At 50.3% G+C, this 24,883-nt stretch overlaps 4 protein-coding genes across 13 annotated transcripts in view; 2 read left to right on the top strand and 2 right to left on the bottom strand.

The window, feature by feature from the left end:
• MAP2K4 (mitogen-activated protein kinase kinase 4) overlaps window positions 1–2,751 on the bottom strand; it is a 69,664-nt gene extending 66,913 nt beyond the window's left edge. The window contains exon 1 of one of the 2 annotated variants that reach the window (XM_062010918.1): window positions 2,694–2,751. In XM_062010918.1, the coding sequence (XP_061866902.1) occupies window positions 2,694–2,727 (34 nt within the window). In that variant the 5' untranslated portion in view covers window positions 2,728–2,751. Of the gene's footprint in view, window positions 1–1,974; window positions 2,227–2,693 lie in introns of those variants that run through there. The other variant, XM_062010917.1, reaches the window with a different exon arrangement.
• Window positions 2,752–6,585: 3,834 nt separating this feature from the next.
• Window positions 6,586–17,603, bottom strand: ADPRM (ADP-ribose/CDP-alcohol diphosphatase, manganese dependent). 6 transcript variants are annotated; one of them, XR_009820026.1, is made up of 5 exons: window positions 17,025–17,603; window positions 15,562–15,678; window positions 15,071–15,362; window positions 8,886–10,571; window positions 6,586–6,766 (listed from the first exon to the last, which is right to left on the bottom strand). XR_009820026.1 is itself a non-coding variant. In XM_062011197.1 (4 exons), the coding sequence occupies exons 1-3, from the start codon at window positions 17,572–17,574 to the stop codon at window positions 15,076–15,078; spliced, it is 954 nt and encodes a 317-aa protein (XP_061867181.1). In that variant the 5' UTR covers window positions 17,575–17,603; the 3' UTR covers window positions 7,600–10,571; window positions 15,071–15,075. The 6 variants fall into 6 exon arrangements, 4 of the variants coding, with proteins under 4 accessions (XP_061867181.1, XP_061867180.1, XP_061867179.1 ...); XR_009820025.1 differs by having other exon boundaries at window positions 8,185–10,571; XM_062011197.1 differs by lacking the exon at window positions 6,586–6,766 and having other exon boundaries at window positions 7,600–10,571.
• TMEM220 (transmembrane protein 220) lies at window positions 8,368–14,483 on the top strand. 3 transcript variants are annotated; one of them, XM_062011200.1, is made up of 6 exons: window positions 8,368–8,501; window positions 8,618–8,647; window positions 9,574–9,634; window positions 11,736–11,859; window positions 12,657–12,716; window positions 12,833–13,053. In XM_062011200.1, exons 1-6 carry the CDS (start codon window positions 8,430–8,432, stop codon window positions 12,912–12,914), a joined length of 429 nt encoding a protein of 142 aa, XP_061867184.1. In that variant the 5' UTR covers window positions 8,368–8,429; the 3' UTR covers window positions 12,915–13,053. The 3 variants fall into 3 exon arrangements, with proteins under 3 accessions (XP_061867184.1, XP_061867185.1, XP_061867183.1); XM_062011201.1 differs by lacking the exon at window positions 12,833–13,053 and adding an exon at window positions 13,061–13,613 and having other exon boundaries at window positions 8,372–8,501; XM_062011199.1 differs by lacking the exon at window positions 12,833–13,053 and adding an exon at window positions 13,521–14,483 and having other exon boundaries at window positions 8,396–8,501.
• Window positions 17,604–17,717: 114 nt separating the features above from the next.
• Window positions 17,718–24,883, top strand: LOC104554801 (protein SCO1 homolog, mitochondrial). 2 transcript variants are annotated; one of them, XM_062011202.1, is made up of 6 exons: window positions 17,718–17,775; window positions 17,855–17,948; window positions 18,946–19,143; window positions 20,009–20,101; window positions 20,206–20,321; window positions 22,785–24,883. In XM_062011202.1, the coding sequence occupies exons 2-6, from the start codon at window positions 17,918–17,920 to the stop codon at window positions 22,911–22,913; spliced, it is 567 nt and encodes a 188-aa protein (XP_061867186.1). In that variant the 5' UTR covers window positions 17,718–17,775; window positions 17,855–17,917; the 3' UTR covers window positions 22,914–24,883. The 2 variants fall into 2 exon arrangements, with proteins under 2 accessions (XP_061867186.1, XP_061867187.1); XM_062011203.1 differs by lacking the exons at window positions 17,718–17,775; window positions 22,785–24,883 and adding an exon at window positions 22,366–22,765 and having other exon boundaries at window positions 17,788–17,948.

A 24,883-nucleotide genomic window follows, 5' to 3' on the forward strand; every position in this document is an offset into this window, starting at 1 on the left:
AATGTAATTACTTGTTTCCAGCTTAATGACTTCCCTGCTCCACCTTACCATACCACTTAAGCCAATTAATCAACACTGAAGCAGTCCTACCTACTTTCCTCCCCACCCAGCAACGCATTCCCATGCCTCCCTTGCACCAGCGCTTGCCCAACCCCACCACAGGCAAGTGCTGCCCATCCCAACTGGGGAAAACTCCCCACTTCTGGGTGGGTTTGCTTTGCCACAGCCCAGCTTGCCTCAGCATCAGCAAGGAGCCAGCAGGCCATGCACTGGGGGCAAGGCCAGCCAGCCCCTTCCCAGCCCACCCACTAAAGCCCTCGGCTCTGCAGTGGTGCTCCCAGTGGAAGGTTGTCCTCCTGGTATGGAGCTTCTTGCTGATCCAGGAACCTGCCTTCACCACCACTGCCACAGCAACAGGCTCCTCCAGAGATCACCCAGGATACCACACTCAGCTCATCCCAGGGCACCTAAATGCTCATCTGCTATCTTAAGAAAAAAATCACCCTCCCACTAGCTTTCACCACACTTGCATATCATCAAACTGGCCCTGATGTCCCCAGTTCATACTTAAATAGCCACTTCAAAACAACTACAATAGAAACAACTGCCCCTCCTCCTGCAGAAGGGATGCAGATACCTCATCACCCCAAGCTTCCAAGGCATCACAGATTCTGGAGTCATAGAATCATAGAATTGTAGGGGTTGGAAGGGACCTTTAGAGATCATCCAGCGCAACCCCCTGCCAAAGCAGGTCCCCAGCCTCACGAAGCCTGAAACGTTGCTCGTGTATAGAGTATTGCTCAGTGGTCTGACTTTAAGAGAAAAACTCCCAAGGTGTTTGCTGTGGCTCTTCTGAAGAACAAACATCCACCGTTTTTGCAAGACTGCTCAACCATCAACAAGTGCGGGCGGGAACCCTGGCAATGTGACCCTGCTATAACACTGTAAATTTCCATCAGAATGAAGCAAAACTGAACCACAAGTTCACCGCTGAACTGTTTTAACTTAAACATCTCCCCCGAAAAAAACAGGGACACTGGGGGACAAAGCACAACCGCGCAGCGAGGTGGGCGGGCTGGCAGCGCCGGGGCTGCCCGGGCCGGGCCGGCCGCAGGCCGAGGCGTTCAGATAACAGCGGCCCGGCCGCCGGCCCGCTCCCCTCACCCGGGGCCGCGTCCTGGGCAGCACCGCGGGGCTGCCGGCGAAGGGACAGGCCGCGCTGGCGCGCCGCCCTCCGGCTCGGCCCCCCAGAGCCGTCCCCGGGATGCCGCTGCCCGCGGCCTGTGTGGGTCGCCCCAGGGAGGCCGCAGAATCGTCTCCAGGTGGAAGAAGCCCCAGCTGGCCTTTGTCCCGCCCCGCGGCTCCCTCCTGCCGCCCCGGGCGGCGTGGACCCCGCCGAGGGCAGGGCGCCGGGGCGGGCTCCGCGCCGCTCGGCGGCCCCAGGCGCAGCGGCGGGCAGGGCCGCGCTTCCTCCCGGGCAGCCCGCCGGGTGCGGCCGGGCTGCCGAACGGGACCGGGCGCGGCGGGAGGCGGCAGCGACAGAGAACAGTGGGGCAGGCCGGAGCGGGCCGTGCCGCGGCCCGGCTGAGCCCCTCACCCCCGCCGGCACCTAAGCGCCCCGGGCCCGGGCCGTGCGGCCGGCGGCGCGGGTTTCCCGCGGGCAGCTCCGCTCCGGACGGCGGGCACGGCCGCGCCCCAGCCCCCCGCGGGGCTTCCGGAGCCGCGGCCCGCCCGAGGCACGGCTCGGCGCAGGGAGCACGGGGCGGGAGGCACCGTCAGCCACCCCACCCCCGCTCGGAGGTTCACCCTCGGGAGCGTCCACCCGGCCGCGCCGCGCTCGGCCCGGGGCAAGGCGAGACCCAAGCCGGGCAACGCGCTGCCGGGGCCCGGCCCGGCCCGCCGAGGCCTAGCGCGGGGCGCGGCGCCCGGCCCGGAAGCGGCGGCCGGGCCGCGGCCTAGCGCGGGGCTGCTTACCCTGCATGCTGCTGGCGGCGGCGTGCGCCTGCGGGCCCCCCGCGCCCGGCCCGCTCCCGCCGCCGGCCCCGGAGCCGCCGCTGGGGCTGGGAGTCGCCATTATGTGCGGAGAGGGAGCAGCGCGGCGGCTGCAATGCAGCAGGGACCCTCCCAGGCAGGACACCTAGAGCCCCGCCGCCGTATAGCAGCCGCAGCCGCCCCGTCCGCCCCCGGGCTGGGGCCGCCGCTTAACCCCTCCCAGGCGGGGCGCCCGCGGCCCCGGCGCCCTGCGGCAGCCGCTGCGGCGGGGCGGGAGCGGCCGCTGCGTCCCGCGGGGAGGGGGAGGCTCCGCCGCCCCCCGGGGCCGCGCTCGGAGGGGCTGTGCGCCGGGCCCCTGCCCGCCCCGCGGCGCTCCGGGCCCGGCAGCTGCGTGTCCCCGGCGGCTCCGTCCCCAGCGCGGTGAGCGGCAGCCCCGCGCCGGCTTCCTCAGGCGGGCGGGGCATCGCCGGCTCCCGCAGCCCCTCTCCCTCCCCCTGCGAGCCCCGCGCCGTGCCGGGGCCCCACGGCCGTGGCGCGTCCCACACGTTTTGCCCCGGCAGACCCAGGACAGGGAACGCCCGGCCCTCTATTCCACTCTGCGTCTCGTCCCTGTGCTCGGGGAAGCCCCTTGAGGGCCAGCAGCTGGTTCATAGGATCGTTTTGGTTGGAAAAGACTTTTAAGATCGAGTCCAACCCCTCACCTTCAGGCAGTTTTACCGGATTTCTCATCTTCATCTATGCCTTTTCTTCCTACACAACGAGCAGCTACTTACAAACTTGTCATGCCTCTGCTGTGACCCCTTCCCTGACCATCGCAGGGCACAACTTCCCTCTTTGTTTTCCATCATACCCAGAGCACCACCTCCTTTTCTTTCCTCCCTTAGCCACTGCTGTTCATTCCAGCACTTTGTTTCTGATCCTAGCTCCAACTGCCCTAAGATCTTTAGTCATAGGGACAGCACATGCCAGGAATTAGCAGATTGAAATGGGTCCCCCAGGAACCTGGGGTCTCTCCAGTGTGCTGTATGATTTGAGCAAGTCCTTTCATATACAATGATCCTTGTTTCCTCAACCGTGTAACAGAAATACTGGCCTTTATGAACTGAGATCTGATGATGAAAGAGATGGACATCCAAGTGCTAGACTCCAGCACACTGACTCTTTCCCTGTTCCTCCCTTGCAGAGGCTTCTCCATGTTTATGAATCTGATGACAGACCAAAGACTTTAAAGTCCTGAGCACTGGATGTGCTTTCAGAAGCTGCCAACCATTACCCTCCATACAAGTGCAAATGCAATGGTGGGAAAGAGGTTGAGGAAGGAGCTGCCTCCTCTTCTGGCCTTCACTTTTTTCTTGTTTCTCCCTCAGCTATTTATCTCGCCTTAAAGCCAAGATTTTTCTTTCCTTTTGTGCTTTGAGCTTGGGAGAGCATTTTCTCCTGTCCCACAGTCCTCTGGTTTCCCTGCTCAGCTGCATGTGGAGTCAGGGAAATGGAGTGAGACGCAAGAAGTTGTCCCTGGGGCACAGAAGGAAGCCAGCCTTCTGCCTAAAGCCTGCACTGCCATATCTATCTCTCTCTCTGCAGAGCTCACGTTTGTCAGAAGATGGGAAAAGTAGGCAGAGCTAGTCCAGACCAACTCCCATCTCTCTGCTGTATCCTCCAAACTCCTGCTAGTCCAGCCAAGTAATCTTCCTCCTTGTGAGGGATGTAGCTTTTTTTTCCCTGGAGAATGTCATCCCCTCCTCACACCCTCAGACCAAAATCTTAGTGACCTATTTGCTATGTTTAAACTTAAGGTGCTACCCTACAGTGTGCCACCCTGGCCTTTGCTCTCTCTGGGGTTGCTGCTGACTGTCAAAGCTGCCTACAGTCTGTCTCATGCACTGCTTTGGAGAGCAGCAGAAAGCACTCACACGCAGAGCTCCCCACAAGAACAGCTCTTCCTCAATGTGGTTTGTGTGGGTACCACAGGCAGTAAGTGCCAGTGCCCAGCAGAGCCAGTAGGAAACACACAGACCCCATAGTCCAGTTGTGCACTTATCCTCTCCTCACATGTTCTCATATGGGATGCATCACAAATTAGCATCCCCATCCTATATCTTCACCTGCCTAGCACCAGGCAGCACCAAGGATGGCTGCTCTGCACAAGAGGAGTCCCAGGAGTGAAGCAGATAGGCAGCAGTGTCAGGAGCAGGAGCCCAGACCTGAGTGAGGCAAGCCGCACAGGTTCCGTGGCAGTAACCAGCCTGGACTCCAGGACAGATTACTGCAGTGAGGCATGGCTGAGGTTAAATCAGGTCCCCAGGGTCTGGCTCACAGCCCCAGGACATGGCTAGGCATAGCAGCAACATAGTTATAATATAGCTTAGGTGGCAACCAAAGTAAAAGCTTTGGCTAAAAACAGTTCCCAAGGGAAAGAGTGAAGAGTGACTTCTCCATACACAGCCCCAAGCCTTCTTCCAGCTTTTCTACAGAGTACTCCAAAGTCACCTGATGCTTATTAAACCACTTGCTGTTCCCAGCAACTGGCCTTAAATGCTGAGAGTTAGACTGCTGGGCAGGTGGTGGTGTACATTTCACATCCTGACACAAAAGACCTAATTCCACAACTTACTTTCCTTCTTCCCTCTCTTGCTTACACCCTCTTTTCTGTCTTAACCAAGAGAGTGGGTCTAAAGTCAGCATCTTGCAGGCTGATACAGAAACCCAGTGCCTGCTGGCAAACACTGGCAGAAGCTCATAGCTGGCTTCCACCTCTGCTTTGTGCCACCTGTATGTGGTTTGCTTGCAATTAGGTAGAAAAATCACACAGTTTATCTTTCCCCACCCTGCAAATCTGGGAGGATGAACAATACCTGTCCCGACAGATGTTTGTGAAACCTGTTCCTAAAGACCTCTGGTGATGGAGATTGCACCATCCACCAGCAATCTGTTCTGACACACTGCTATCCTGACATTATCTGAGAGCCTAACTTAAGCTTTTTTGTCTGAGCTGAAATCCTTTATACCCTGTCCTGTTTGCTATGGCCATGGCCTTCCCTGAAATAACCTCTTAGGCAGTTGATGACTGTAATGTTTCTCTTCCCCTCCTCACTCCAGCTTTCTCTTCTACAGACTGCATCAACTCAATTCTTTCAGTATCCATGTTTTCTGTGCCTCCCACTGACCTCCTTTGCCTTTTATTCTCATGATCTTCATTTTTTTTAAGTACTAACCATATTACTCCAGCTTTTCTTGCAGGCTATGCTCCCAGCTCATATGCTGCAGGGTGGTGTTTGCCTGGTGTTCAGTTTGTTCTCCCCTACACCTCTTTTAAAGATCTGCATCCACCCAGTTCCCTCACTTGTATTTGTGTTACTCACTGCTCATGGAGATAATTCTCAAAGTCATACCTGTGGAATTTCGCCCTGTAAGTTTCAGCCCCTATCTCCCATTTGCCAATTTAGTGCTGAATTCTTTCCTGTCCTTTCCAGCCTTGAGCAATTTGCAGGTTTAATAAGGCACTCATGGGTGTTAATCATCCAGGCTGTTAACTGAAGTAATTAAAAAGATCTGGCATCAGAATGGACCCCTGCAAAAATCCCTTCAGTATGTCCTTCCCTTTTGACAACCACTCATAATTAGCACTTGGGATACAATTATCTCACCACTTTTGCACTCACCATGTGGTCATATCTTCTCCAGTGAGGGTCAGGACAGCCAGTGCTAAAAGCCTTCCTAAGATCAACACATGACATCTGCTACTTTCCACTTTATGGCTAAAAAAAATTGTGCCATACCAGGATATCAGACTGGTTTGTCAGCATTTGATCCTGGTGAGCTCACAGTGGCTGTTGTCCACCCCCCTCTTGCACTCTGGGCACACTCATGTGCCTTGTTTAACAAGTTATTCCAGAACTTTTCTGAGAATTGAGGAGGACTTTACATTAGCATTAAAGAAAGTAGCTGACAAGGCATAAACAAGATCAATTTAGGTGAGCTCTATAAAACTAATGAGGTAGGTTGTTAATGTAGGATTATAATAAGGGGAGGAAGGAGTTAAAGCAATTAAACTCGGGATACCCTGAGTTTAGTAAATCAGGGAACACAGGGCTGCTTCCCTTCTCAGTAGGGTGTGCTCTATCCTTCCCTGCTCACGGTTCCTGACACACCAGTTAAGGCAACTAAGCCCAAAGCCCTTTTGGCAATGTCAGCTGTGTAACCATATATTTATCTCCAGATATCCCTGGCTGAATTGTGGTCAGGGTCTTGGGGCCAAGAACACACCAAAGCCCTTGGGCACATCACCTGGAGCCACTTAACCAGTTTTGATCTGATCAAAACCAATCTATGGTTATTCACCGGGGCTGGTGACAATGTCAGTGTTTCAGTAACACGCCTGGTGCAGGCTCTTGGAAAACAGTGGCTCTCCCCCTGTCACAGCTTGGCTGCTTGGGTCCATCCCACAGCATCCTATGGAAAGCCTCTGTCCTTTACAGGCAGAGCTACCGAAATGAAGCTTGAGTCTCTGTGGGCTAAGTACCAGACTCCAGAGAGACACGAGGAGGGAAAATGTGAAAATGTTTTATTTAATATTGAAGAACGAATTGTCAAGTAGCTGGAATTATACTCAAGGGTACTAAATGTTCTTGCCTCCCTCTTATGGGAGAAAGCAGTATTGCTGGAGACTTCAGACGGTCTGTGTGCACGGAGAGGGGGTGGTTATAGAAGTGCTCCTGATAGTTGGTAAAGCTTTAAAGTGAACTGCTTCGACCTTTTCTTTGCAGTATGCACACTAAAACAAAAAAAAAAATCCCTTTTATTTCTATTGCTTTGCAATGAGAGCAGTGAAGGATGAGACAGAGATGCCATGGTTTGTAAGCCAATCCCCTTCTTCCCACCTTCCTCACAGGAAACAGACTTTTTGCCTTTCTTACTCTTGTGTCACTGAACTTTGCTTGCTCACAGGGTTTCCAAACCCTCCACACTGTCCCTCCCAGGAGAAACTGCTTTCCACTAGCCCAGCAGACTGGGCAGAAGTCCTCTCCCACCCCATGCAGAGCCCCTCCTGTGCCTGTTTCTCTGCCAGTCTTGCAGTCTCCACCAGTTCGTCCCAGGCACAGTCCCTCTTGGAACTTGCAGCCCAGCACCCATGATGTGGGTGCAGCCCAGATGTGCCACAGAAACCAGGTGGGGTTTGTGGGTGGATTTACACCAAAGCTTGTGGCTGGACAAATGCAAGAGTTGTACAACTCATCATATGTGATCTCTGTGCAGATTAGCTAGTATGGTTGGAAAAAACAGACAGTAATTCATAATTTTGTTCCCCACACAAAGAAGAGCTGATGTACCTGAAAAGCTTATCTGCTTTTCTTTTCCAGCATGTAAATTACCCTAATGGAGGACACGCTCTCATATATTTTGTCTTATTCTTAATAACACCACTCTCCACAGAATCCCAGACTGGCGGGGCTTGGAAGGGCCCTGCAGAGCTCATCCAGCCCCAGCCCCTGCTAAAGCAGGTTCCCCTCCATCAATGGCATATGAATGTGTCCAGGGGGGTTTGGAAACCTCCTGAGAAGGAGCCTCCACACCCTCCCTGGGCAGCCTGGGCCAGGGCTCCCTCACCTCAGCACCAAAGGACTTTCTCCTCCCGTGCCAGTGGAGCTTCCTGTGCTCCAGCCTGTGCCCCTTACTCCTTGTCCTGTCACTGGCCACTACAGTAAAAAGCATGGCCTCACTCTCTTGCTATGCACCTTTTAAATATTTCTAAGTTTTAATGAGACCCCCCCTCAGCCTTCTCTTTTTCAGGCTTTAACAGCCCCAGTTCCTGCAGCTTTTCCTCATAAGGAAGATGCTCCAGTCCCCTCAGCATCTTGGTAGTCCTGCACGGGCCTCTCTCCAGAAGTTCCCTGTCCCTCTTGAGCTGAGGGAGCCCAGAACCGGACACAGGACTCCAGATGAGGCCTCACCAGGGCAGAGAAAGAGAAGAATCTTCCTCAATTTGCTGCCCACACTCTTACTGATGCCCCCAGGATGCCATTGGCCTTCTTGCCCATGGGGGCACATTGCTGCTCATGTTTAGCTTACTGCCCGCCCGAAGTCCCTGGTCTCTCTCCAGCAGGTCAACAGGCAGGTCATTCCTCAATAAAGAGCGAAAAACGACTGTCTGCAAACGTGCTGGTCCCGCTTCTCGTGTAGCCCGGGACGTACCGGGACTTCCTCGCCACAGCAGCCGCCCGGGCAAGCCGCTCCCGAGCAGAGCTGCTGTGACACAGCGGGCTGGGGCAGAGCTGCCGCCTTCCGCTCCTTCCCGAGGGCCGCGCCGCCGCTTTTCACGCCAGCTTTTCCATCGCCTCCCAACAATCGGTCGCCACGATCGGGCCGCGCTGGACGCGCCCCCGGGCCCGCCCCGGCCCAGCCTGTCCCGTCCCGCCCCGGCGGAGGCGGTGCGGGCCATGGCGAGGCGGCTGTGGCGGCTCTGCAACCTCCTGATGGCCGCCTTCTTCGGGCTGGCGGCCGCCGTGCAGGTGAGGTGCTGGGGCCCGGGCTGGAGGCGGCAGAGAGCCCCGCTCTCCGCCCCTTCCCCTCCGTCCGTCCCGCGGAGCGCGGCCCCAGGGTTTCAGTGCGCGTCCCCTCGCTGCAGGTGAACGACCCCGACGCCGAGCTGTGGACGGTGAGTACGGGCCGCCCTGCCCGAGGGGCCCCGCTGGCCCGGGCGCCCGGTCCGAACCGGGGCCGCCAGAAGAAACTAGCTCCCTGTTTTCCGCCGAAGAGCAAGCAGGCACCGGGAAACCAACCACCCTCCTGCAGCGACAGCTGAAGTCCGACTGTGCTGCTAGCGGCTTCCTTATTCCAGCCCAGATCTGACCCGCCCCTGCAGTGCATTGGTTCCGGGTTCGGAACGCACCAACCTGCTCTCGTTCCTCCTGCCGTGCGCTTGAGACCTCAGACCCGGCGACCTCCTGTGTCCATCCCCACCGCTGCTTGCCCTGAATCACTGGCTGAACTCTCTTCTCGGCTGGGCATCCTCGGTGTAGAGGGAAAATCTAGAGAGAAACCCTCATCCCTGCCTGCTTTGTCAGTCCTCTCTTGGGCACATGCACAGCACACTGGCCCAGACCCAATGTGCACAGGACTTGGAGCCGAGGGGCCAGGGGAATGTGACAGAAGCTACTGGTGGGCTGGGGCTGTCCTCTGCATGTCCCTTGTGCAGGGACATCCGTTGTGTGGGTGAGCCCAGCTGCCAGCAGCAGGGGTGGCTGCAGCAGCAGAGGGTGCTCCTGCTCCCAGGGAGCTGCCCAGCACAGGAGGATAGTTTGGAGGTCCCAGAGCAGGTGTCCCAGAGATTTCCCTGGGGGATCAAGTTGTAGTCAAGAGGCTCTGCAGTGGGATGGTCAGGCAGCAAGGACTTGGTAAGCAGCTGATGGTCCAGGATTTTGGGAGGTGATGGTAAAGAGGAACAGTCACTGAGGGATTGGCGGCTGTTGTACACATCCAACAAAAGTGCTGTAGAGGGGAGAATCATTGATGTGGACAGACACTTCTGCATCCTTATCATGCTAAATTTTGCTACAGAGTAGATTTGTGTTTCATTAACAGGTTGTCTACTTAGTGCCAGCTGCCCTGACACTGCTTGTCGGCATTAATCCTTCAATAACAGGTATGATATTGGTGTTCAAAAGAGTCTCTGCTTGAATTTTGCCCCTGAAAGGTTGGATTTTTTAATGGATTCAATGATTAAGATCAGGCCACATGGAAACAAGTCCAACTACCTTTTGAAGGTGAAAAGCTGGGGGATCTGCTTCTACAAAAGCTGGTCATGGGTTTAGTGCTTGAGGCTGGATGTGGTACAGGTGAATATAGAAGCCCTGCACAAGGGCCTGCTGCTGGGATGCTCTTACCTTTGCATCCCAATTCCAGTGCTCAGAGCCTGAGTGAAGCACAAGTCTGGGACCAGGCTCTGAACTTTGCTCTGGTGGTGATGTTAACACATTAATACACTTTGTTTCCTTGTTGGAAATCAGCAGGTTTACTTATCTGCCTCATAGAAGAGCAGCTGAGCTCTGCAGAGTCCTTTGAAAGAGTTAAAGGTCTTGTTTAGTACCAGGCATTGCAGCTGTCCCACAAAGGGCAACAGTGGAGACATTGGGAGGCTTCAGTGCAGTGGCTGAGTTTCCAAGTGTGTGCACTAAAAGAGTAAATGCTGCATCACATGTGAAGAGAAGCCATCAGATCAGATTTTGTCCAGCACTCCAGCAAATAATTCATTTTCTGTATTTTCATCCAGTAGAAATAATTTTAAAGCAGGAACTTTTTACAGCCATGAAGCATCTGTATCTTTTCTAGAAGAAGACTGACTGAATAAACCAAAACCACATTTCTGCCAAAAAGGATCATCTTCAGGAGTGTCTGTCATTGTGACAAACCACACTGTTACAGTCTCTTGGCACTCTGGCTACCTTAGGCATTTATAAAGCCAAACTCCATAAGGGTTTGTTGCCTGTGGTTCTGAACATTTCAGAAGAGGTTTATTTGTGTGGTAGGTGTAGCTTCAACATCACATTTGGCTGGTCAAAAGAATCTGCATGTGCCAAGATCTATGGAAAATAAAGACAAAAATAGCCCAAATATTGTATAACCAGACATTTATGTAAATTCACTGAGGGATATTTGCCATTCAGGTCTGTGGAAGACCCAGATTCCACCTCTGCTGAGCTACAGTAAGTTCAGCCAAATGAGGAATCGATTACCACATTGGGTCATGCTGAGCTCTTACATTTTGGCAGCTGATCTTCTGTAATGCTTGCCAGGAGGAGTCAGTGCCCATAAAAGACTGCTTTTAACTTAATGATTTTTGCTGTTGGCATCACTGAGATCAGTGAGAGCTGCCCATGTCGTTTGCACACCTCTCACCCGCCAGCCCGGGACTGGGCCTGGAAAACCACAAGAATCTGCAGGCCTGATCAGATGTTTCACATCTGCTCTATTCCTCTGTTTAAAAACATCAGTCCCCAGGCAGAGATGCTCATCATCACTGGCCGGCAGCTCGAGGGAGGTTCTGCTCCCCCTCTACTCTGCCCTGGTGAGGCCTCATCTGGAGTCCTGTGTTCCAGATCTGGGCTCCCCAGCTCAAGAGGGACAGGGAACTGCTGGAGAGAGGCCAGTGCAGGGACACCAAGATGCTGAGGGGACTGGAGCATCTTCCTTATGACGAAAGGCTGTGGGACCTGGGGCTGTTCAGTCTGGAGAAGAGAAGCCTGAGGGGGGATCTCATTAACATTTACAAATATCTAAATGGTGGGTGTCAGGAGGTTGGGGCAGCACTTTTTTCTCTTGTACCTAGCAACAGGACAAGGGCCTGCTGAGTGTCTGCTTGTGGCCACGAGCTATGGAAAGGCTGTTTCTGTTCCTGTTGCTCAAGAGAACTTTCATTTTTAATCCACCTTGTGTTTTTGTTCTATGAATGTTGAATGCTGGAGCCTGTTTTGTTTGCTGGAGAGAACAGGAAAGAGTTTTCATTGAGGTGCTGCTGCCAAGTTTCATTCCCAGGAAAGCAAGCCCCAAGCCCACTGGTGTTTATTTTCAGCAGCACTTTTTTAGCAGATTTCCCTGGTCATAAAGATGCTGGTATTAATTCCATCTTCCTGTCTAAGATGTGTGTGTTTGCTGGAGGCAGCTTTTTTAGTACGCCCATTGCTTTTGATTTATAGGGTTTACTTCATGCTATACTGCAGTTGCTGACAGTCTATTTTTTTCCCCAGATAATGGTGTTTGGAGGAGCCTCTGTGGCCTTCATTCTGCTGGTTGTATTGTTGGGACCATTGTCTTGGCTTGCTCTTTGTTTTCTTACACTCAAGGAAACATTTTGCATGAAGAGGAAGGCAGGTAAGCAGTGATTTTTCTTTTCCCTCACAAATTCAGCAGGCCAGGTGATATCCTTCAGGCTAAACCTTATTTGCTGGGCTGTTGCAGTGAGTGCTTTTGGTCCAGGGGATTCAAAGCACAGAGAAGGGACCTTAGTGCTCCAAACCAGCAATTTGTTGGACAAAAGAGCTAAAGGGAGAGTGAGCAGTCAGGATTGATTGCCTGGTTGTGGCAGTTAAGATTTAATTGGAGGCAGTTCTGGCTTTCAAAGACCAGGACACACTGAAACAGCTTTGTGTTCTCTTGCTGGAGCTGTAACACTGGGAATTGATGTTTTAAACACTGTTGAGGTGATACCATATGTATGTTTATCTGTCAGGGCCTGCTGAGTCCTCTGAAGTGCCAGGGATTGAGGGAGAGGGAGGATTTCTCACCTGGACATTTGGTTGTTGCCTAAATGAGGTGCCTGCACATCACTGAGGTGAAGCAGTGGCAGCTGCTGTGGCTGTTCATGGGCTGGAGCCCTGGGATGCTTCTTTGCTCGGTGTTAATGAGGGAAACATGCAGTGGAACATAAGTGCAGAACAAAAAGTGGAAGCAGGAATTTCTGCAGCTGTACAGGGGACACATGTGTTTGTAGATTTGTGGTGGGAAGCAAAGTTACTCCTGTAAACACCTTTATAATCATAATCCTAGTACAATACACAGAACTTTTCCAAAGGAGCAGAAACTACTGTTTGGAGGCAAAGTTGGTATTTTTTTCAAAGTGAACCTCTGTTTGTATTATTTCCTGCCCTGCTTTCTGTTTGGCTCTTCAGAGAGTTGTTTGGCCTGGTGATTATTACAGTGTGGATGAGCCTTTGTCGCAGTTCAGCAAAGTAAGTTTTGTTTCTGTTCTCTTTAATCCACTCCCACGTTCCCATTGAGTAACTTCTGGAAAACACATTTTGGTTCCTTGCTTTTCTGTTTCATGTCACTGCCTGAACCTTCTCAGATACCCAAGTTGTAGTAGCTGGTGCTACAGCTGTAGAATCTTGCACAGGTCAAACTCTGGGGAGAAAGTAAAGCTACACTAAATGGTTTAATCTGTCCCCTGCCCCAGTGAGGACGTTCTCCCTTTGCATAAGCACGGTGTGCTCCTTCTGTGGGACTGCTCCCAGGGCAGTGACTGTTGGACACAACTGTTATTAGACTGCAAAGACAATTCTGCCACTGCTCCCAGTTCACAGAACTTTCCAAGGAGAGTCTCTCTACTGGTGTCTGCTACATCCTCCAGAGCAGGCAGCTGATGCAGGCAGAGCTGGCAGAAGGCAGCTGGCTGCAATGGCTCCACACTTTCCCCTCCAGCCCCTTCAGAAGACTGGACTACAGCAGCTTTGCTCAAATCCAGGGAGTATGAAAAATCCTAATCTGCCAAAAAGTATCTTTGTGCCAGGAAAACACATCACAGATGCCTGGGCAACCTTTTCCTTTTCTTTCACCTGGTTTATGTAGCCTGAGGTGGTAGAAAAACCTTTTGTGCTGGCAGGTGGTGCCTCTGCAGTAAAGGACTCTGCTAACACATCCACAGGAGCAATATGAGAGTGGCTGAAGACTTCCTGCTCTCTTTCCAACTGCTGGCAGACGTGAGTGTTTCCTAGGGTCTGATTTGAAGTAGTTCTGTTGCATTTGCTTCTTTACAGGAGTCCACTGAGTGGAGTGAGCTTGACTGCTGCCATTGTGGTTGCCCTCTTCCCCTTTGTGGCCTGGCTGTACATTTATGTGAACAAAGAGATGCGAGAATCTTGGCCAACACACTGTAAAACAGTGATTTAATTGATTGGGAGAAAGTATAGGATAAATATTCTGACCTTACTTGCCTTTGCTTTTGGTCCTTAATGCAAGGTTAGTATCAGTTTGATGGCACCCAAGAACTGGCTGCTTCCAGCAGTGTGGTTTGAGGTTTGTTAAATTGAGGAACATTTTGTCAAATCTGAGAGTTTTTGTATGGAAACCATTGCTCAGCAGCTGCTTTATGCATTTTCCAAGCACTTTTGATCTAATGTGTGTTCTAATGGTATATTCAAGATACCCTGACATCCCTGGATCACTCTCCAGCCACCTCATACTTTGGGAAATCTGCTGTTCTGTAACATAATGGAAAAGTAAAGCAAACATTTTGTTTTAATAAATGACTATTTACAGCCATAAAAGTTCCAGATATTTGCCTGGATAGTCCACTAACTGAAAAATTGAGCAGTCTGTTATTTCTGTTCCTGTACTAAAATCACATGTAGAATATATCTGCAGAAATGTTTGTGCTGTTATCTTGAACTGAAAATTACTGGTTTTACAGAGTAATAAATACTATTTTTCTATAGAAAGTTCAGTGAAAGCTTCCATATCTTTTATTTTTTGAGATGGGTACTCCATACTGTCACCAGCAGACATGGTCACTGCCACAGCTCTGCTTCTCACAGAACTGGTAAGCATTGCCCACACAGCAGCCCAGTGACAGCATGTTCCAGCACTGCTCATCCTGCAGAAGGCAGCACAGGTGAATGCACTGCACACACCAGCTGGCTGGGAGAGAACCACAGCAGGTCCAGATACAGAACAGCAATGTGCTTCAGATCCTTCCACAGCAGGGCTTCTCCCCTCAGCACTGCTGCTGGCCAGTGCAGGTGTGCACACATAGCTCCCAGTGGGTGTATGTGCAGCATGACATGCTGGTCTCCATTTCTCTTGGGCTTGGCTTTTTTTTTGGAAGATCACTTTAGTCTTTTAAAGCAATGTTACGAAGGCTGCATTAGGCTACAGGGTGAGCTAATTCTGCCAGACACCAGACAGTACTCTGATAAACAAAAATAAATAAGTGAAGTGTAGCTGTACAATTCTGGATGCTTGAAGTCTCATTGATATTAAAAAGTGTCCCTTTTGTTTTGGTGGCAATATTCATAATGTGATTTTGATTTTTTTCACAGTAACAACCCAGGATTGGGTGTTTCAAGTCAACTTTGCATTCAGGTGTCTTTATTCCCCACGTGGTTACTGGCCTCTACTCTCCATGAAGAAACTAGGTCTGTTTTCTTACAGAAACATTTTGAAAAGTCTGTACCCAAGGGAAAAATGTTCAAGTTAAAGCTCTAAGGCTCAGCCATGCATGTCTTTCTACAAGCAAATAATAAGCTGAATTCCCTGCTTTTTTTTTGTCCCAGTACTTCCTGAAGAAGAGCACTTTGTATTTGCTTACCATTTTCAGAAAGTCATAATTCTGTCTGAAATTCTGCCTCTTCCCCTTAGTATCATTTTATCTTCATAGACGTAAATAGTTCCAAAGGCATTGCTTTCAGGTGGAGTTTCAATAATTGCTGCCAAAGTCACATGATGGACTCCATGAGAGTCTAAACAGTAGCCACCATCGTGCAGGTGTCCTGCCAGGAAGCAAACCACACACTGATGGGAGTGGATGACAGAAAGGGCATCTTCATAATTCCAGGCTAGGCAAACTGCGTTTGAAGCTTCTGGATGAATGGGAAGATGACCTGCAGTAGGGAGGAAAAGAAACAGGAATTACTTTAACCAAACTCTGCCTTCATTGCTGGGAAGTTCAGACACCTAACTGGATACAGAAAGAGTGTGAGACACAGTTGGTCTTTGCCTACTCCACCAGTTAGATGTGTAACCCAGGGAAGCTGCTACATAGCTTCTTTTTTGCATATATCCCCATATGTATCTACCTACCCATAACTACAACTTTTTCCTGGTTTTCATCAGAGAACTTGAGGACTTCATTGAACCAGTCCAGCTGGGCTTGGCTAAATCCTCCATTGAACTCTACAAACCGAGGCTCTTCGAGTCCTGCAATGAAGAAGAGGGTTAGGCACAGGTGCATGTACCTTGTGGCTCCCCTGTTTGCTTGCCTTACAGAAATCTGCCAACAACAGATGGTTCACTCTTACAACCACTTTTTTTTTTTGCATCTCTTGGTTCAAAGGAGATGCATCCTTAGTCCAGGAAAACCAGGTCTTCTATGTACATATAGGAGAAACCTCATGTTCACAAGCCCTGGTCCTCATGGGCAACTTCAGCGACCCCAGTATCTGTTGCAGGGACAACACAGCAGTGCATAAGCAATCCAGGAGGTTCTGGAATGCACCAATGATAACTTCCTTCTCTCAGTGATAATGAGGAGAGCAGCTAGGCTGGACCTTGTTCTCACCAAAAAGGAGGGGGTGGTGGGGAATGTGAAACTCAAGAGCAGCCTTGGCTGCAGTGACCATGAAATGGTGGAGCTCAGGATCCTTAGGGCAGTCAGGAGAGTGCACAGCAAGCTCACCACCTGTAGTGGGTTTGTGTGGGCAGGTTTGGGCAGCAGGGGGGCTACAGGGATGGCTTCTTTAAAAAAGCTGCTGGAAGCTTCCCCTGTATGTGACAGGGCCAAGGCCAGTCAGCTCTGAGATGGACCCACTGCTGGCCAAGGCTGAGCCAAATAGTGATGGAGGGAATGACTCTGGTATTGACAGACTGGAGAAGGGTGAGAATAGATTGAGGGAAGTCATGAGGAGGAGGACTTAGGGGTGTTCGTTGACAAGAAGCTCAACATGACCCAGCAATGTGCACTCACAGCCCAGAAAGCCAACTGTACTCTGGGCAGGTGTGGCAGGTCGAGGGAGGTGATTCTGCCCCTGTACCTTGAGAGCCTATGTAGAACACTGCATCCAGCTCTAGGGCCCCAAGTATAGGGACATGGACTTCTTGAAGTGAGTCCAGAAGGAGGCCACAAAGATGATCAGGGAGCTGGAGCCTCTCCTGGAGTGTGTCACTGCCCAGGGCATGGGGGTTGGAACTAGACCCAAACCAAACCATTCAATGTCTCTAAGAAAACTCTAGCCTCCTTGGCCAAATAAGAGAGAGTTATTTGTTAGTGTTCTCAGGGGTTTTGGTCACACTGCACACACAGGATTTGCACCCTTCGGTATCCCCCTGGCTTGGGACAGGGTGGGCATCACAGTAACAGCTGCACCAACAGCTGCCTTTTCTTCTCACAGCGCAGGGCACATAGCACAACATAAACCCATCCCAAAAGCACCAGAGCAGCAAACAGGTATGAGGGAGCGCATGCCTCAGCCCCCTGGCAACCAGGTGTCAGTCTGGGAGCGGAGGTTCAGGCAGCCCTGCCAAAGGGTCGAGCCGGGGGTGGGTACCTTCAGGGTTGTTGAGGTTGTCGTTGGGGTTCTTCTCCCGCAGCAGCCGCAGGGACTCCTGGTAGCGGGGGCTGCCGGGCTCCCTGCCCAGGATGCTGAGGTCGTAGGCATCGAGCACGACGACTCGGAAGCGAGCGGCCGGGCTGAAGTGATAGGCCTGGCAGGCGGCGGGCGTGCCGGCCGAGGCGGCGGCCGAGCCGTGCAGGCTGCTGCGCAGCAGCCGCGCCCGGCTGAAGTTGTACAACTCGTGGTTCCCCCACGCGTGATGCACCGGCACCGGCAGCCGCCCCAGAACTTCCAGCACCCGCTCCAAGGCGGCTTCGGCCGTGCCGCCGCCGGCGTTGAGGCCGTCGATGCTGTCCCCCAGCTGCAGCACGAAGGCGAGCGGCGGCTTCTCGGCGGCCCACGCTTCCACAGCGTCCCTCAGCAGCTGCAGGCTCTGCCGGTAATACCGCCGGCGGCACCCCTCGAAGTCGTAACCGTCCTCCGCGTCCGCGTACTGGATATCCGTGATGACACCGAAGGAGAACAGCGGCGGCGCCGCCTCCATGGCTGCCGGGGCGGAAGGGGCGGGCGCGGAAGCGCGGGCGGCAACATGGCGGCGGCCGCGCTGCGCTGCCGCTGGGGGCGGCTCTGCTGGCGGCTGCCGGGCGCTGCCGTGAAGGGCCCCGCGGCTCTGCCCGCGCCCGGCAGCCGCCCCCTCTCCCGCCTGCCCCCGGGCAGCGGCCCGCGGGCGGGAGCGCAGCGGAGGGTGAGTGAGGGACGGGGCGGCGGGACGGGCCGCGCCGCGCAGTTCGCCCGCGTTCCGTCACTAAACAGCTTCTCCTCAGCAGCTGGTGTCGTGGCGGTCGCTGGCGGCCACCTTCGTGCTGTGCGGGGGGCTGCTGGTCGCTATGAAGAAGGTGAAGCGGTGGAAGGAGGAGGGTGAGTGCGGGGGCAGGGACCGGGCCCTTCCCGCCTCGGCGGGACCCGGCCTGGGCTGCCGGCCGCGGGAGCAGCAGCGGAGCGTCGGACTTTGTGTTTTGATGAGGTTTGGTTTGTTTGCAGTGCTGAAAATCAGAGAGATTCCAGCTTTTGGGATATGCTCAGTTTGCAGAGGGTGCTAATTTTTCGGTTTCACGCCACACCAGCGATCTGTCCTTCTCTGTTTAAATTTACAAATTAAACCACAACCAGCTGACTGTGAGGGAGATGATTATGTTTCAAATGAGTTTGGTGATGCAATTGAGTTTGTCCAAAGCAACTGGAATTGGCTTTTTGGAATTCTTGTCAATGTGCTTCTGCATGATGGGCATTGGTAGATCTTGATGCATCAGTGCCCTGAGCTGGGATGCTGGGAGGCTGCTTGACTCTTTGTGTCCAGTTCTGGGCCCCTCTCTACAAGAAGGACGTTGAGGTGCTGGAGAGGATCCAGAGGCGGGTACCAAGCTGGGAATGGATTTGGGGCACATCTCAGATGAGGAAGGGCTGAGGGATCTGGGGCTGTTCAGCCTGGAGAAAAGAAGGCTCAGGGGAGACCTTCTCACTCTCTACAACTAACAGAAAGGAAGCTGTAGTGAGGTGGGGGTTGGTCTGTTCTCCCCAGTAACAAGCAATAGAACGGGAGGAAATGGCCTCAAGTTGCACCAGGGGAGGTTCAGGCTGGATGTGAGGAGGAATTTCTTTGCTGACAGGGCTGTTAGTCATTGGAAGGGGCTGCCCAGGGAGGTGCTGGAGCCACTGTCCCTGGAGGGGTTTCAGAGCCCGGTGGATGTACTGAGGGAAGTGGGCTGGTGGTTGATGTGGCTGGGACAGAGGCTGCACTCCATGATCTTAAAGGTCTCTTCCAGCTGAAATGATTCTATGATAGCAGCTGAGGCTTGCCTGGGAAGCAATGTGGACTGTTGCCTCGATGTGTTTGATCCCGTCTTGTTTTTTGCAGAGCTGGAGAAGGAACGAAACCGAGGCATTGGGAAACCACTGCTAGGAGGGCCCTTCTCGCTCGTCAGCCATGAGGGACAGCCCAAGAGCAGCAAGGACTACATTGGCCAGTGGGTGCTGATCTACTTTGGCTTCACTCACTGCCCTGACATCTGTCCTGATGAACTGGAGAAAATGATTCAAGTGGTAGAGGAAATTGGTATGGGAATTGCCGTGGTGTAGTGGTCCTCTTCATGGGAGGGATGGGGTTTTGTGGCAAAATACTGTCAGAGGTAATAATTGATGATCTTTTTTAAAAAATAGTGTTGACTACTATTCAGTAGTTGAAATAAATACTGATGCATACATCAGTGTGCCTGTCATTAAGATCTGATATTTAGAGTGTGACAGCACTGGGATTTTCACAAGGAGGGACTTCTTGGGCACTGGGAATGGTGCCATTGCATTGTATTTTCAACAACAAATGCTTGTGAAGTGTATTAGGGTTCTTTTTCTACTCCATTCTGTGAGAGTCTTTTCTGAGAGTGACTGTGCTGTGCAGAAGATTGATGGAAGGCTCTGTGATAGAGGAGGGTTTCTCAGCCTGCAGACCCTGAAGAGTTACAGAGCGGGGATGCTAGTAACTAGGCAAGTGAAAGGGTGGACCAAAATTAAGAAAATATAGTTAGGGTTATGGCTGGAACAGGAGGAAAAGAGCCTGAGTTATCTCTCCAACTGTCCTCCTGCCCCATTATCACTGTCGTGCTTTCCTTGTGTCAACCATTGTGCTTTAACATATGTGTCACACCATGGCATTTTCTGCCTTGGAGCCAGTTTCTCATCTCTCATTAGCAGGGCAGACTCTCCAACTGAGAGACTGAAAGTGTAGCTGCACCCAGCACAAACACAGAGCATTGGATTTCACAGCATTTGCTTCATTCACAAATTACATTAATTAAGCTACACAAAATGGCTTTTTTGTCACTTAGGGTGGGCCAGGATTGGTGTTACAGCAGCTTGGCTGTGAGGGAGATGAGAAATGATTTTTATCTTTCAAAGAAAATGAATAACTGTTAATGTTACAGATGGAATTCCATCTTTGCCTAATCTGACCCCACTCTTCATCACCATTGATCCTGAGAGGGACAACGAGGAAGCCATTGCCAAATATGTTAAAGGTATTACTGTTTTCTTCTTCCGTGTCTTACAGCATATAATGTACAGCACTGGTTGTTGGGACTCTTTTTTTACTAAAGTGTCTAAATATCTTCTTTCTATCTAGAATTTTCTCCAAAGCTGGTTGGATTGACTGGTACCAAGGCACAGATTGACCAAGTGGCCAAAGCTTACCGTGTGTACTTCAGTGAAGGTCCCAAAGATGAAGACAATGATTATATAGTAAGTAATTGTAGGGCCTTTGCCTGACAAAAGACTTTGGATAAATCAGAAGGCAGCTGTTGCAGTCTATGCTGAAATTTACAATTCCAGGCTTGCAGACAGAACAGCATGTGAGCTCCCAAGCCTGGCAGTAACTAGAACCTTTTTCTCTTGTGTAATGGGTATTTTTGTCTGACTCTTTCCTTATGTGCTCCAAAATGAATTTAAGTGAATAGGGAAGGGGGAAAATGAGAGGTGAAAGTGAGTAACAACTCGCTTCCTGCCAGGCTGACACCAAGGAGTGGGGTCTTCCTGGTGAGACTTGGATGATGCCATGTCTGCCTGCAGATACTGTGGGAATCTTCCTCTTGTGTCAAATGACCTGGAAGAGAGAGCACGTGAATGCCAAATTAAATGGGAATAAAATGTGTAAATAGTGTGAACTGGGTAGTCAAAATCTTACTCTCTGGAATTGAGCAGGAATGGTTGTAGGTCTTAGCTGCTGCCAAGGTCTCCCTGATGGGCCTCATCCTGAACAGATTGTAAGAGTGAAGTAGGTACAAGTGATACACCAAGTGAGGATAACACACGTTAACTGATCTTAATTTTTTTTCATTACAAGAACTACAGGCAGCCAGGAAAACTAAACCCGGGTTCAAAAGGAGAGGTGATGGTTCTTGCTGCAGTGGCATGTGAGAAGTGGGATTCCTTACTACAGATGCAAATGGTAGAAGTTTATGGAACTTCACAGGGAGACTTGTTGTTAGTCTTTGAAAAAAACCCAATCTGTTAAGGATCATGAAATGTACAGAACTCTCTCCTAACTCAGGAAACCCAAGAGATAAAAATGTTTGGCATCTGGGAAGTAGTAGAGGAAGACAGCATATTTTTGGTGCTGGTTTTACACTTTAAAGAAATCATTGTTGGCCACTGTGTGAGGTGGGATGCTGAGGCAGATTGGTTTTGCTATAATCCAGTACTGTCTATCCTTTGTCTGTTTTTAAAACCACCTGACTGCTACAAATAAATGATCTACATGGACAAAAAGATTGGTGGAACAAGAAAGTGGTGCATAAAATCTTCTTCCCTGTTGAGGTGAGGGAGCACTGGCAGGGGCTGCCCAGATGGGCTGTGGAGTCTCCTTCTCTGGAGACATTTCAAACCCACCTGGACGAGTTCCTCTGTGCCCTACTCTAGCTGCTCCTGCTCTGGCAAGGGAGTTGCACTGGATGAGCTTTCAGGGTCCCTTCCAGCCCTTGAGATTCGGTGATTTGAAACTAGAGTAAAATACTTGAATGAAACCTGCTTCAAGTCAATGTTGAGCAATGTTTTTCAATAACAGAAATGCCATTAAGTTTAATGTGTCCTTTTATCTTGTGGTGCTGGAAGTTTGAAATCTTAATTTCAAAGGCAGTTGTACCCTCAGTGCCCAAGAACATTTCAGTTCTCCAGTGGTTGTGAGATGATGCAGTCACTTAAGTAACCACAGATTCATGGCCTCCATTTTCAGGTTTTTGTGTCTTTTCTCATAAAGATGTTGTCACAGTACTTTCATTCACATCTTGAACAATTTTACAGCTGAGTTCATTTTTTTATAAATCAGATTGGAATGCCTTCAAGTAATTGTTACTTTGAATGGTTTTTTAAGGTTTTTCCCTTCGGACAGCAGAGGGAGCACCCTCCCTGCACACGGATTTCCCTCTGCACTTCCTCCATCTGCAGCTCCTGTATCCCAGTGATGTTTTTGGTCCCATTGTTTGCACTCAGACACCTCTGTTGGTATTAGATTTATACCATGTTAGCAGCAGGAGCTTGAATACCTTGTGGGGGTTGTGGAGCATCATGAGATGTAGAGGAAAACTGGGAAAAGTGAGGGGGAAAGATCATTAGCTCTCAGGCTTGTCTCTGCCTTTTCTGTGCTTCAGGAAGGATACCAGCAGCTTAAGGAGGACTTGTCTGCTTAAAGTATTGCCTGCTTCACACATTCTGAATATGGAACTAGTTTTCTCTATTTGTCTTATTGGGTAAAAGAAGGTCACTGGGGTTTCTCCTTATCTTGCTTTAGCTTCTTGGTGAAAAGTCGTCAGGCAGCTGAACCAAAGGCTGGACAGGATGCTGTTGCTGCTGACTTTGAGAGAGATGTGCAGGATGTTCCAGTATTTAAATGGTGGCTATGAAGATGATGGTGACCCCCTTTTTAGAAGGAGTCACGTGGAAAAGATCAGTGGTAATGGGTGCAAGTTATTCCTGGGGAGATTCCATTTGGATAAGAGGAAAATTTTTCACAATGACAGGATGAGCCACTGGAATAAACCTCCCAGGGAAGTGGTGGATCTCCCAACATTTGACAGAGTGCTGGGCCATCTTGTCTAGACCATGCTTTTGCCCAGAAAAGTTGGACCAGGTCATCCTTGCAATCCCTTCCAGCCTGTGATTCTGTGTCTTAAGATCATTTTTACCAAGCCACAATGTGCTCTCTTGCAGGTGGATCACACAATAATCATGTACCTCGTTGGGCCAGATGGTGACTTCGTGGATTATTATGGACAGAATAAGAGGAGCAGCGAGATTTCTGCTTCTATTGCTGCCCACATGAGAAAATACAGATCCTAAACCACAAGGTCTTCAAAGATTGATGTGAACATCACCTGTTGGTTTGGTTGTAATTGGGCATTGGAGTTAAGAGCAGAAGCATCCAAGTGTAATGTCCTGCCACCACATGCCTTCTTTTTTTTCCAAATATAAAAGGAACCATACTTCTGTAAAACACCATTGTCAAAAGTCTCTGTAGACCCTTCACCATGGATATTATTTGCAGCAAGATCTGCAGAATGAAATTTGGGACTTTTGCTCCCAATTGTTGTTGGGAGCAAAAAATGGAAAATGTTTTTCATTTGGGAAGGACATATGTATCACTGGTAACATGAATTGGTATCTCTTGGCAGGACATCAGTGAAGGACAGTCACTGCAGGAGGATGAGTACTTGATGAAAAGCCATATGGGCCATGGCATTCTCAGGGGACACCTCCCCTCTTTTTTTCTGCGCTGTTTTTTGCCTCTGAGAGAGGCAGTTACAGAATTAGAGGCAGGAGAACGCTTCTTTATCAAAGACAGAAAGGTGAAGAGCGCTGAAAACATGGACAGCTTCCACATGTGGGACCAGCTCTGTAGTGGGTGTGATCTCTTCTTCATTTGAATGCAGAAATGAAATGGTTTTCTCTTGGTGATTTTTCCAGGTGAACTCTGTTAACTTGAAATGAGTAATGGCTTAAAAATAGTTTTTTCTTCTGATATAAATGGTTTTATGCATGGCTGGCCTGATTGTGGCATGCTGCACAGTGACGAGGGTAAAAAGGGTATGTGTCTGTGCTGTCAATTAGATATATTTTATGCAGTGCAGCACTTGACAATAAAGATTGTTTTGGGTAAGCAAAGTATGGGGTTTTTTCCTTTGTTAGATGTCATTGGAAAGTCATCAGAACTTTGTGTGCTGGTCAGTCTTTGTATTCTTTCTCTGTTTTCTCTTCTGGAAAGTAGTGTTTATCTATAGTAGTGCAAACCATAAGCTGAATGCATTTCTTTAAGGTAGCTGAAGCCCAGAGAATGGCCTACAGGAGACAAAACAGAAGAGCTCTTGTTGCAAGTCCCAGTGTGTTTCTAACTGAGCATAAGAGTTCCTGGGTGTGGGGTCAGAAGAGAATTTCTGCAGGAAGCTGCAGTATCTATGGTAAATTTCCATCTTTACAAAATCCTGAAGAACAGTCAGCCTTTTGCAGGGCAGTTAAGAAACATGATAAAGCAGCATAAGGTATTCAGCAGCATGATGGTGACTTCCTGAGGGTGTTGGTGAGATTACTGTGATGGAGCATGGCTGAGACTTCACACTTCTGAGACAGTTCTGGCAAGAAAGGATTCCTGAAGTTCCAAGGTACTGTTTTATTTTTTTCCAGCTCAAATGCTGGGTAGTTTAAAGAAGTTTTTTTTAGTTTTAAAGGATCAGCAAGACATTATTTTGTATCAGTTTACAGTGGGAGTTCTTTAAAAAGTGTCTGAGTAGCATCAAACTCAACAGCTGAAAGGGAAAGGTTTTTTTTCCTCCTTGTCCTGCCTGATTGATTACAGGAGGCACCAGGACTGGCTTCCAAAGGAAATGTCACACTTTCAGTCTTCTATCAATTAGAGGCTGTGTCAAATCCAAGGTGTTATTGATAACACTAGTGTCTGTGAGAAGTGACACCCTTACAATAATGATTTCATTCTCCCAGAGCAGTTGGAAGTGTCTGTTATTTCTAAAGAGACTTTCCTCACCTTTTTCCCCACAATCCTGGAGGTACTTTATTTTGAAGTCTTTCCTTTTGGCACCTATGATTAGCTCTGTGTTTCTTTGTACACTAGTTCATTTTGAAACAAGACAGGCCATGGCTTGACCTGCTGGTGACAGCCCTGTGGGAAACTGGAGCTGAGACCTCTGGAGCTCCCTTCCAACCAGCACTCCCTGATACTATGAAAGTTTTCTTGTTGAGTCCAACCAAAACAATTGTATGTGATTGTATGAAGCAATGATAAGTAAAAATAAAACAAA

Source organism: Colius striatus, chromosome 18 (assembly GCF_028858725.1).
Source record: "Colius striatus isolate bColStr4 chromosome 18, bColStr4.1.hap1, whole genome shotgun sequence".
In the NCBI taxonomy this organism is placed as follows: Eukaryota; Metazoa; Chordata; class Aves; order Coliiformes; family Coliidae; genus Colius; species Colius striatus.